This window comes from Giraffa tippelskirchi, chromosome 3 (genome assembly GCF_054371585.1).
Source record: "Giraffa tippelskirchi isolate mGirTip1 chromosome 3, T2T-mGirTip1v1.2.pri, whole genome shotgun sequence".
Taxonomy (NCBI): Eukaryota; Metazoa; Chordata; class Mammalia; order Artiodactyla; family Giraffidae; genus Giraffa; species Giraffa tippelskirchi.
In genome coordinates, this window is record NC_137277.1 from 107,751,508 (window position 1) to 107,765,296 (window position 13,789).

Below are 13,789 nucleotides of genomic sequence, written 5' to 3' on the forward strand. Positions count from 1 at the left end.
AAAATAAAAAAAACACTGTATACCTATAGTTCTTTATCAAGGGAAAATAGCTTTCAGAAACAATGAATAAATATGTATTTTAAATGAATAAAAGTGAAAGAATTCATCACCAATAGAGCAACACTCCAAAAATGGTAAAGGAAGCTTTGTAGGCATACCTAAAATAACACAAAATAGGAAGTTAAAACTTCACAAAAGATAGAATAAAGCCAGAAATGATAAATATGCAGAGGAATGTAAAAGAAAAAATTCTTACTTTTAAACTATCTGAAAAACATAATTGACTAAGGGTCATAAGAGACTACTACAAACAACTATACACCAATAAAATGGACAACCTGGAAGAAATGGTCAAATTCTTAGAAAAGTACAACATTCTAAGACTGAACCAGGAAGAAACAAAAAACATGAACAGACCAATCCAAGCACTGAAATCAAAACTGTGATAACAAATCTTCCAACAAGCAAAAGCCCAGGGCCAGATGGCTTCACAGGTAAATTCTACCAAAAATAGAATGAGCTAACACTTATCCTGCTCAAATTCTTCCAGAAAATTGCAGAGAGTGAAAAACTCCCAAACTCATTGTATGAGGCCACCTTCACCCTGATACCAAAATCAGACAAAGAACTACCAAAAAAGAAAACTACAGGCCAATATCACTAATGAACATAGATGCAAAAATCTTCAACAAAATTCTAGCAAACAAAATCCAACAACACATTAAAAGGATTGTACTTCATGATTAAGTGGGCTTTATCCCAGGGATGTAATATACACAATCAATATATGCAAATCAATCAATGTAATACATCATACTAACACTGAAAGATAAAACCATATGATCATCTCAATAGACACAGCAAAAGCTTTCAATAAAATTCAACACCCATTTATAACAAAAAAAAAAAGCTCACCAGAAAGTAGGTATAGATGGAACCTATCTCAACATAGTCAAGTCCATATATGACAAAAGTACAGCAAATGTTATTCTCAACAGTGAAAAACTGAAAGCATTTCTTCTAAGATCAGGAACAAGACAAGGGTGCCCAATCTCACCTCTACTATTCAACATAGCTTTGGAAGTCCTAGCCACAGAAGTCAGAGAAGAAAAAGAAATAAAAGGAATCCAGATTGGAAAAGAAGAAGCAAAACTCTCACTCTTTGCAGATGACATGACATACATAGAAAACCCTAAAGATACTATCAGAAAATTACCAGAGCTAATCAATGAATTTAATAAAGTCACAGAATATAAAATTAATACACAGAAACCCCTTGCATTCCTATACACTAACAATGAAAAATCAGAAAGAGAAATTAAGGAAAAATATTTCATTCACCACTGCAACAAAATGAATAAAATACCTACCTAAAGAGACAAAAGACTGGTATGCAGAAAACTACAAGACAATGATGAAGGAAATAAAAGACAACACAAACTGATGGAGAGATATACCATGTTCTTGGATTGGAAGCATCAATATTGTGAAAATGACTATACTACCCAAAGCAATATACAAATTCAATGCAATCTCTATCAAACTACCAATTTTTCACAGAACTAGAACAGAAAATTTCACAATTTGTATGGAAACACAAAAGATCCTGAATAGCCAAAGCAATCTTGAGGAAGAAGAATGGAGCTGGAGGAATCAACCTTCCTGACTTCAGACTATACTACAAAGCTACAGTCATTGAGACAGTATGGTATTGGCACAAAAGCAGAAATGTAGAACAATGGAACAAGATAGAAAGCCCAGAAATAAACCTATGCACCTATGGGCACCTTATCTTAGACAAAGGAGGCAACAATATACTACGGAGAAAAGACAGTCTCTTCAATAAGTGGTGCTGGGAAAGCTGGACAGCTATCATGTAAAAGAATGAAATTAGAACACTTCCTAACACCATACGCAAAAATTAACTGAAAATGGATTAAAGAATTAAATGTAAGGCCAGAAACTGTAAAGATCTTAGAGGAAAACACAGGCAGTACATTCTTTGACATAAATCACAGCAAGATCGTCTTTGACCCACCTCCTAGAGTAATGGAAATAAAAACAAAAATAAACAAGTGGGACCTAATTAAACTTAAAAGCTTTAGTGCAGCAAAGGAAACTATAAACAAAGTGAAAAGACAACTCTCAGAATGGGAGAAAATAACTGCAAATGAAGCAACTGACAAAGGATTACCTTCCAATATATATAAGCAGTTCATACAGCTCAGTATCAGAAAAACAAGAAGCCCAGTCAAAAAATGGGCATAAACAGATATTTCTGCAAGGAAGACATACAGATTGGCCAATAAACACATGGAAAGATGCTCAACATTGCTGATTATTCGAGAAATGCAAATCAAAACTACAAAGAGGTATCACCTCACACCAATCATAATGGTCATCATCAAAAAAACTACAAACACTAAATGCTGGAGAGGATGTGGAGAAAGGGAGCCCTACTTCACTGTTGGTAGGAAAATAAATTGATACAGCCACTACGGAGAATAGTATGGAGATCCCTTAACAAACTAGAAATAAAACTACCATAAGATCCAGCAATCCCACTACTGGGCATACACCCTGACAAAACCACAATTCAAAAAGACACATGTACCCCAATGTTCATTGAAGCACTATTTACAAAAGACAGGACATGGAAGCAACCTAGATATTCACTGACAGATGAATGGACAAAGAAGATGCAGTACATATACATATATACAAAGGAATACTATTCAGCCACACAAAGGAATTAATTTGAGTTAGCTATAGCAAGGTAGATAAACCTAGAGCCTATTACACAGTGAAGTTAAGTCAGAAGAAGAAAAATAAATAGCATATATATATATATATTTTTAAATAGCATATATTAATGTATATATATGGAATCCAGAAAAATATTACTGATGAACCTATTAACAGGGAAGAAATGGAGACACAGACATAGAGAATGGACTTGTGGACACAGTGGGGGAAGGAGAGGGTAGGACAAATTGAGAAAGTAGCATTGACATATAAACACTACCATGTGTAAAAATAGGTAACTAGTAGGAAACCACTGTATAACACAACGAGTTCCACCTGGTGCTCTGTGATGACCTAGAAGGGTGGGATGGGAGGGGGAAAGGAGGGAGGGAGGGAGGAAGTATATATATATATATATATATATATAAAAAACTATGATTGACTTGCATTGTTGTATGGCAGAAACCAACACAAATTGTAAAACAATTATCCTTCAATTTAAAAATTATTTTAAAAATAATATTGTTACAAACATGAAATAATTATATAAAATATATATATATATAATTGGCTGCTTAAAAGCACAATTGATAACATTATACTTTGGGATTTACACCAATTGTGGAAGTAAAATATATGACAACAATAGCACGAAGGATAAAGAGATAGAGGTATACTGCTGTAAGGTTCTTACACTCCACGTGAAAAGGTACAATATCATTTGAAAGCGGACTGTGAGAAGTTGAAGGTACATATTGTTAACCCAAAAGAGACTAATAAAAAACAAAACAAAGAGGTATAATCCAACAATGTAAATAAAATGTAATTATAAAAAATAGTCAGTTAATCTCAATAAAAGGAAGGGCAAAAGAAAAAATGAACAAAGAACACGTGGGGCAAATAGAAAATAAACAGCACGATGGCAAATTCAAATGCAACCATATGAATAATGACTAAAGTTTAAGCATTCCAATTAAAAAGCAGAGATTGCCATATTGACCCCCCACAAATGACTGCAAAACTCTTTAAATAAATAAAAGGCATAGATAGCTTAAAAGCAAAAAGGATGGACAAACATATAACATGCTAGTACTAATCCAAAGGAAATTCGAGTGATAATATTAATATGAGACAAAGTATACTTCAGAACAGAAAATATTATCATGAATAAAGAAGGACATTTCACAATGAGAGAGGGGTTAATTCATCAAGAGGCTATAACAATCCTAAATGTGTACATAACTATTAACAGAATTTCAAAATACAAAATGTAAATCTGAAAGGTGACAAAAAAATCTTAGTTATAGTTGGAGACTGACATCTCTCAGAAACTAATAGAATAAAGATTCAGAAAGTCTGAAGAACACAGAAAATTCAAACAAGGTTCGACTTGACCTAAAAAATAAAGAAATAAATAAAGCACTATATTCAACAACAGGCTTCCCAGTGGTAAGGAGTCCACCTGCCAATGAGGGAGACTCAAGAGACACCGGTTCAATCCCTGGGTCAGGAAGATCCCCTGGAGTGGGAAATGGCAACCCACTCCAGTATTCTTGCCTGGGAAATCCCATGGGCAGAGGAGCCTGGCAGGCTGCAGTCCAGGGAATGGCAAAGAGTCAGACATGACCGAGCATACACACACACACACACACACACACTCTCAACAACAGCAGAAAGCACAAACTTTCCAAGCACATGCTGCCTATTCTCCAAATTAGATCCTATTCGGGGGTCATAAAGTGTCTCAATAAAGTTAGGAGAATTGAAAAGATATAGAGTATGTTCCGTGTCTATCAGAGTTAAACTAGAAATTGATAGGAGCTATATTATGGGAAATCCCCAGCTATTTGAAAATCAAACAACACACTTCATGAATAAAGTAGAAAGGAAAAACAGAAAAAAATTTAACCAAATAATTAAAGCAATCAAAATTTATGGAATGCAGCTGAAGCAGAGTCTAGAGGAGAAAATATAGCGAATGCTAATATTAGAAAAGAAAGGTCTCAAATCAATTATTTAAGTTTCTACTGTAAAAAAAAAAAAAAACTAGAAAAATAATGGAAAATTAAATCCAAAGTAAGTGGGGAAAGTAATAAAGAGCAGAAATCAATGGTATTGAAAACAGAAAAACTGTACAAAAACAATGAAACCAAAAACTATTACTAGGAGAAGAGTCAATGAAATTGATAAATCTCTAGTCAGACTAATCAGGAAAAGAAAAAAGACACAAACTACCAATAATTAGAATGAAAAGGGGGCACAATTACATTTTCTAAGAGATTAAAATGCAGATGCCTGTCCCTGAAAGTTTATAATCTAGGTGATAAGACAAGCTCTATGTACGTAAAACAAGGATCAATCATACATCAATAGCAATAATAAATAACAACAAACAATCGCTTATTAAATGCCAGGAAAAGTTCTAAGTACATTAAATATATTAAATCATTCAATCATCACAACCCTAACAGGTAGACACCAGTATTAATCCTGCACTACAGATTTTAACCTTATGCATTTGATCAATAGAGATACGATGAAGGTAAATAAAATAATTGAGTACTTTAAAAACAGGAGAAGAAAACAGGATTGTAGTGGCCTTGGGAATTTCTTATGGAGGAGATAAGGCTTGAACTAGCTCTTGTAAGGTCTACGCTGATGATTACCAAGTTTTTCACTATAGATATCACAATCTAACATTATCAGAGTTAGTATTTCAGCAGAGCAGTATAAATCAATTCTTCAGCTGTTTCAATGGACATTTATTGAACACCTACTATGTTTCACGCTTTGGGATCACAGAAATGGATAAAAGAAGGACATCTATTGAGTATGTATATTCAATATATGCCATACTGCTAGATGTCATTGGGTTGTAGTCCTCACGTTGCAAAAGCTTGTAATCTAGTTAGCTCTGTGTGTGTGTGTGTGTGTGTGTGTGTGTGTGTGTGAGTGTGCATGTGTACATATGTGCATGTGTAAACCGATCAGAAAGTAACTGAGCCTAGGTTACAATCATGAGCTACCTTGAGTATTATTATATGGTGCAGTTTCCTACAGTTTCCTGCTTTCGCAGTAGATTAGTGTGAATTACCCAGAGATACGTCTTAAAGGAGATGCCTTGGAGCTGAATACTGAAAAGCAGGGAGACAGGGCATACCAGCATGTATTAACAGGGTGAGAAAGGCTCAGATGAGAACAAGCATAATCTGCTTAGCTAACAGTAGGTAATGTTAGAAGACAGCTAAAGATAAAACTGATCATGTAAAGAAGGCAAAAGGGATACAAACTGGGGCATGAAAATTAACTTAAATCCCAAATTTTTGTTGAGAATATAGGCTTAGTAAATTTCATCCCCAAATTCTAATTAAATCATTCTGTTTTACTTAGGCAGGAATAGGGGCATAAATACAAGAGGAAATTCCCAAAACAATGGAGAAAAGGTTTCAATGATCATTTGATATGCATGTGATTTTCTTGAAAGTCAAGAAATATCAACACAAACTAAAACAGAGAAAAAAATTTACCTGATCCAAGATTCTATATATTTTTCTAAAGACAAAAGCTTCTTTAAGCAATAAGCAAGCATGCATCACTGATGCCACCCAACATCATCAAACTGTAACGAAAACAGGAACTTTATGCTGGAGTAGGATAATCACTGATATTCCCATGGGCTGGTGAAGGGCCTGCTCTACTCAAATGACGGGGTACTGGGCTTTCAGCATGTCCAGGGGATATTCCCACTGCAACTGGTCAGCAGATTAACAAATGTTCTTAGTGACAGGAACACGCAGTCCAGGAGTACAGCCTTACCCCTCATTGGTGACTCGGATCATCTAGTACAATGTCGCTCTCCTCTCTGGCTCCCTCTAACGGCCCCAAATACCAAGTAAACAACTTCACCATGTCTGTATCTAAATTTGGATACAGGTATCGAGTTTGGGTGCTAGATGAGACTAACTAAGTGCTTTGCAGAAGTGTGAAGTTACCTCTTAAAATGGAAGAAAATAAAAAGAAGGAAATCACTAGGGTGGTTCTCACCCAATCCCTGCCCCTATTGAAGTTTCATAAGATCACAGCGGAAGGTACAATCTACCATAAATTGAAGAGCTCTGTGTTAACAGCGGGAAACCAAAACTCATCTCACAACTCCTCCCCCACTAATTCAGCATCTCTTCCACAGATTCCAAAATCCTCATGTTGCTATATATCGCCACCTAGCGTCCAGAGGCTGGTATTAACATTGTTATTTAGTCTCTGTGTTGTGCTGTGCTTAGTTGCTCAGTCACGACCAATTCATTGGAAAAGACTCCCATGCCAGGAAAAACTGAGAGCAAAAGAAGAGGGTGACAGAGGATAAGATGGTTGGATGGCATCATCAACTCAATGCACATGAGTTTGAGCAAACTCCAGCAGATAGTGAAGGACAAGGAAGCCTGGCATGCTGCAGTTCACAGGGTCGCCAAGAGTTAGCCATGACTTAGTGACTGAACAAAGTCGTTTCCAGCTCTTTTGTGACCCCATGGACTGTAGCCCACCAAGCTCCTCTGTCCACAGCTAAGCCCAGAGGTGCCATTTTTCTGCAGTTACCTTTCCAGGGTTTCCTGTTAGATTTGGCTGTTCAGTACATCAGGAATCCTAGGGTGATTCCTCATTCTACCCCAGGGTATACCCATGAAAGTGTAATTTTGGATTTATTTTATTGAGTTAAACCCCATTTTGTATATTATCCTCAAGTACTTTGAAACTGCAAATAATTCCTCGGGTCAACTCTTTCTCAACACTTAGCATATACCTCGCTTCTCCCGCTCCTTCTTATGCTTCTCCTCCGTTGGGCCATGGCCTCTCTCTATCTAGTCCACACATTTTAATAGCATCATCTGCTGCATGATTATAATTGGCAAGAGAGGGCTGTATCAGAAATGCATCAGGATTGTTTGTAACACCAACATCTGAGTGGCTTTCATGTTGGCAATCCAGGCTTTCCCTCCTTCTAGTCCCACAACCACACAGTAGGAGAAAGAGATATTAATGAACAACTAAAAATCAGAAGAGTAACAGACTATCACAGAAATGAAAAATAATTTCAAGGATTAATTCAGAGGCCCTATTTTCCTCCAAGCAGTCTTTAGAGTATAAGCCCAAGCAAGCCATTTCTAGACAGGAAATATAAACATTTTGAAGATGTGAGCTTTCAGTTAGCAATAACTCTCTGAAACCATTTTTAGACCTACATTTTTTTGAACCAGACTTTTTCCATATCAGGCAAAATAGAAGGTTCAGGTGTAGAAATATAAACATGGAACAACGTCCTTAGTTTGCCTTTGAGTTAAATTTGCCAGACTGCCATGCAATATCTAAGTCCTACTTATACTAACAAATTATGCACTGTTTATCTGAAACTCAAATGTAACCGAGAGTCCTATATTTTATCAGTCAACCCTATATGAAGTATACTAAAAGATCTAGTTGGGGAAAATAACTAGGCTCTTAGCAGAACCAGAGTCATTTTTATGGAAAAGGTACTTTGGTGGGGGGTTCAAAAACCAATACCAAAGCAGAGGCCCAATGTTGTAAACATTCAAATAATATTTTGCATTTATTTAATACTTTAAAATTTATAAAACATTTCATAAATTTTGTATTACCTGGGTCTCCCTCATGACAGCCCTTATATGGGCATTTTTATGCCTATTTCAAGGCTCACAGATGTTAAGGCATCATCATGCTGATCCATACAGACTTTACGAAGAAGACAGAACTTGAATCCAAGTCCCTGAGTATGGTGCAGTGTTCACAAATAAAGACAATGTTCACATGAACAGCACACAAGCCTTTCAATCCCTAAGCTGCAGATAAAAATTAAATATCTGGCAAACCCAGCATAAAATTAACGTTGTAACATAAGGTCAGGAAAAGGAAAAGATATTCTAAATGAGTCACTGAGCTACCTTATATACTTTGTGGACTCCAGTTTGGCTTTTTAAACCACATACACTCACTTTGCTTCCCAACACGTACAAAGAGACATTATTCTTTAGATGTACTTTTATTCACATGTGCCCAAAATTTCTAAATCTCCAACCACTTCTCTTTGTAAGCCATTCATATGTCCTAGAGGTCTTTAATAAAATCACAGGAAAATCCAACTCTGTTTAACTTACAGTTCATTTTCCCTAGGCCTATACACTGAAAATTTAGATGTTCTTGTAATAGTTCACTTAGCTGTTAATGATCAGGGCTGTTTTTAAATTGTAGAGTAGTGGCAGCTAGTGTTCACAATGTGTAATGCACTTCTCCCCAGCAGTTTTTATCTTTTACTTGTGGTTCTCAAATTCCAGTGTTCATAAAAAACAAAAGTTCCCCGAAGGGTTAAAACATAGTTTCCTTAGCCTCTTATAGATTCTGATTCTATATATATATGGGGTATGTACATTATGCAAGGCCCAGTGCTACCATCTCTTTTCTACCTCTTGGTGAATCTCATTCAAGAGAACTTTATTGTACATATGAATCACTATGGATCTTGTTAAAACACAGATCCTGCGGCAACAATTTTGGGTTGGAGCCAGATAGTCTGCCTTTTTAACAAGCTCCCAGGTAGCATTATACCCTCATTTCAAATCTAAGCATTTCTACTTTCTCTATGTAGCTAGATCACCATAGCCTGAATCCTAAGTTTACAAAATGTGACTTATGGATGCTTCTCATTCAGTGTTTAATCAGATTTTGCTTAAATCTTCTCACTCCCATTCTCTGCTCTGACTTCATGCTTTAAGTCCTAAAATACAGCCACCATCACTTCAAAAAGAAGTAGCTCAGAACAAAACAGGCCAACATCCTGAGTCCCACATAAATCCATGCCTGTTCCTTTCTAGACCAAACCATTTCCTGGTACCAAATAGAGAGGAGGGCCTAGGCAGCATTATCACCCCTGATAAGCCTGTGCATATATACGGGAACCACAGCTCCTTACCACATTATCATCTCCCTATGAGGATGGAGTGCAAAGATGATGACAAATGATGATGACAAACAATGATGATGAGGAAGATGCTATCAGCTAACATTTACTGCACACTTGCTAAGTGCCAGGCACTGTGCTGACTCTTTACAGGGACTGTATGTATGTATGTATCATACAATCTCACATCTTCACATGGACTATATTTACATGGATTATCTCACATATATCATATACGTCTATGAAGTAGATAATATTGTCTCCATTGTAATGATGAGGAGAGAGACAGAGAAGAGCACATAGGCAATTCTTATATTTAATATCACAATTAAAGTCCAGTGACAGCATGTATAAATCACATTCAAGCTAAAAAACAAAATATTAAATTGAGGGCTCTTCCTCCCTTATGTCCCAGAGACAAATAACATTCACTCTGTAACATTTCTCTATAACATCCACATATCACCACCTAGCAGTGGATAGCTGGAATATACAAAGGGTTTCCAGGAAAATCTTTTGAGTTTTTAAAAATGGCCAAAACTATGCCTGTCTTAATGTATCAAACACTAAAGAGCTATTGCAGCAGATACAGGCAACTTAAAAATATGTGTTCTCAATAGTTGCGTTCTATAACCAAATCAAAGAATAAAAACCAAGTGTTCACACATTTTTTCTTTCATTCATACCATTTTTAAATTTATATCATTATCCTTTTTTACTTGTTATTTTCTTGCAACCAGCTTTTTAAAAAAATAACACAGAATATCGTCTCTAAACTTCTAACGTGCTTTAGATATGCATGGCTGAGCAGAAAATATTCCCTCTTGTCTCTTTGCTTTTATAATCCTATTGTTTTTACAGAAAGAGTTAGCTGCAATACAACAGTCTTTCCAAGTTGAGCACGCAGTGATGACTATATATTCTTCAGTTTGCTTAAGTATGTATCCTTTGTTATTGAGAATTAGTGTTTTCGAGAATACAAAGGAAGCCATGTACATTAAAAAAAAAAAAAAGCCGTGTTTATCAGAAAGTATTAATGCAGGCAGCTGTGAGAAAGAGAGATGAGAAAGAAAACCCCAAGGATTACATATAGGCCTCTGAATAATCTCATAATCTGGTACTTTGATCAATCATTATAGTTGTATGAAGGCCCTGCTTTGTCTCTGAAGAATAAGAACAATCCAAGAGAGAGAGAAAGGAAGAAAGCAAATAGATAAGGGAAAACTGGGATAACAGTTGAGAGACATACTCACCTCTCATTCTTCTTCTCCTTTGTTTCATTGTCATGGAAGACACAGAGATTTTGGAGCCAGACAAATCCAAGTTTGAAACTCGTATTCATCACTGCATGTAGCTGTGTGGCATCAGGCAGTTTACTTAGCCTCTCTGAGTCACAGTTTCTTCGTTTATGCTTTGGAGACACTACTACTCCCTCAGCCCAGTTGTTGGGTAGATAAACGCTCTTATAGGATAGAGCCTGGAAACAGAACAGAAAGAGGCTGTTCCTTTTGGTTATTGTCGTTTAGTCACTAAGTTGTGTCCACCTCTTCTGTGACCCCATGGACTGTAGCCCACCGTGCTCCTCTGTCCATGGGATTTCCCAGGCAGGAATACTTGGGTAGGGTGCCATTTCCTTCTCCAGGGGATATTCCCAACCCAGGGATTGATCCCAAGTCTCCTGCATGGCAGGCAGATTTTTTACCACCGGGGTATGCGGGCTATGGGGCTTCCCTGGTGGCTCAGAAATAAAGAATCTGCCTGCCATAGAGGAGACAATGCAAGAGATGCTGGTTTGATCCCTGGGTCTGGAAGATTTCCTGGAGGAAGGCATGGCAACCCACTCCAATATTCTTGCCTGGATAATCAGAGAAGCCTGGCAGGCTACAATCCACAGGGTCAGAAAGAGTCGGACACAACTGAAGCAACTTAGCACACACGCATGCTGGCTATTAATGACCACCACTTCTTCATCTGTTCAACTTTCAACAAATTATTGATCATCTCTCTATGTCAGGAATACAGTGAACTCCCAGGACTACAGTGAACAAACAGGAAAAGTCTCTTCCCTCAAGAGACTGTGTTTCATCCTTTGAATACCCAGTTATCAAAATACCATTCCCCCCACCCACTACTCCACTGAAACTCCTCTGGCAAAGTCACCATTGCCTTAGTTATCAAATACAATGGGTTGGTTTTGGCCCTCAACAACACTTTTTTATAGCATCTAATATAATTGAGCAATTATCTTCTTCATGCCTAGAATACTCTCTCTTGATTTCCTTTTACCCTCTAACTGAAAATTTTCAGTCTCCATTACTAGTTTTTTTTTTTCCTTCTACTACCCCTTTAGTTAATATAACCTAATCTTCTAACTTTTGCCCTCTTTCTTTTACACACTACACTAGTGGTTTTTGATCTTTTCATTCATGAACTTTCAGAATCTGAAGAAGCTATGTGCTGACTTCCTAGGGGGTGGAAATGGATCTGCTTACAAATATACAAAAATTTGCATAGATTTTCAGGAGTTTCACAGACCTTCTTCTTTTAAAGCCCATTGTTGAACTCCAGGTTAAGGAGTTCCTATGGCTTTAACTGCTACCCATATGTCAATGACTCTCTAATCTCTGTCTCCCACATAAACCACTTTCCTGAGCAACAGGCCTACTGTCCAATAACTTACTAACAACTACATATGAATGCCCCTCGGGCATCTTAGAATTCAAGATATCCCAAGCCAAATTCATTATCCTTCCCCTAAAACCTATTTTCTTCCTAGGAGACAACACCTATGGGAAAGAAAACACTATTTTTAAACCTAACAGACTGAGATGTAAATCCAGCCCTGGGAGCTTCAGAAATATACGTAAGCCATTTGCGCTTTAATTTCTTCATATTTAACATGAGGGTAATAGTATGTCCATTTGCTGGATTGTTATGAGAATTAAAGAATGGAAAAATCCCTATACAAGTGCCACCACATACCATACTTTCCCCAAATTAATATTCCTGGATTTCCAGTCTCAGCAAAAGCAACTCTAGTCACCAAGTATCCTAAGTCAAAAATGTAGGAATCATCTTCAGTGTGTCCTTTTCCTTGTCTGCAACTAATCGACAGCTATACAGTACTGATTTCTCAACTTTCCCCTTGTCCTTAATTCAGGTTGTCATGTTCTTTCTCACGGGCACACTTGCTCCAGGTCCAATTCCACATTCTTCCAACCTATCCTATATACTGAAGCCCAAGGATCTTCCCAAGTCACGTATCTGATAATGCCATGATGGCTTAAATTTGCCCAGTATCCCGTTGCTTCCAGGATTACATCTACCTTAATAGTTCACTGAAGACTGACTATGATCTGGCCCCTGTCTACCTCCAACTCAATCATTTCATTATTTGTGGATATCCTCAACTGCCCACAGTGTTTTGGATTCTGTATCTCCGTCCACACTTCTTCCTTTGACTGAATATCCTCACCCTTGTAATGTCTTGTCTTGGCATTCAGACAAACAACTACTCATCTTTCAAAATGCTGATCAAGCATCACCTACACTATGAAGTTATTCCTGACAGCCTCCTGCCATACTGCTGTTCACTCCCACCTCTATCTGACAGGTGATTTTCTATCCTGGCAAAGATGAATAACATATGGTTCCCAGTCTCAAAAAGCTTATAATCATCATTCAACCAAAAATCTTGTTATATAACCTGGATTAGTAAGCTGACTTGAAGGTGAAATTATCAGGAATGAAAAAAAGAATGAGTTGTAAGTAACTCAAATACTCAGCTCACTGGTTTTTCTCAGAAGCCTCTGAGACTCCCAAGGCGCGCGCGCGTGTGTGTGTGTGTTGTGTGCGCATGCGCGCAGCGCTATATGTGTTAGGTACATATTAACCGATTTAATATTCATGAACTACTATTACATTATTCCCATTTTAGAAGAAAGGAAACTAAAAGCATAAAGAGACTAACTTGTCCAACATGACCCATAAAAAATATCAGTATGAATAAAGTATGGACTTCAGTTAACTTTTAAAAATACAAATGACAAATTAAAATGATATACTCTTCAGTTCTAA

The 13,789-nt window shown here is 37.0% G+C and overlaps 1 protein-coding gene across 8 annotated transcripts in view; it reads right to left on the minus strand.

Moving 5' to 3' along the window:
- The window catches only part of LOC145542948 (uncharacterized), a 564,353-nt gene that overhangs the window by 549,027 nt on the left and 1,537 nt on the right, over nt 1–13,789 (minus strand). For all 8 annotated transcript variants that reach the window (XR_014080291.1, XR_014080298.1, XR_014080286.1 and 5 more), the window contains exon 2: nt 10,966–11,189. Coding sequence is in view for 1 of the 8 variants with exons in the window: in XM_081582947.1 (XP_081439073.1) it covers nt 10,966–10,999 (34 nt within the window). In the remaining 7 variants the exon portion in view is untranslated. The remainder of the gene's footprint in view (nt 1–10,965; nt 11,190–13,789) is intronic.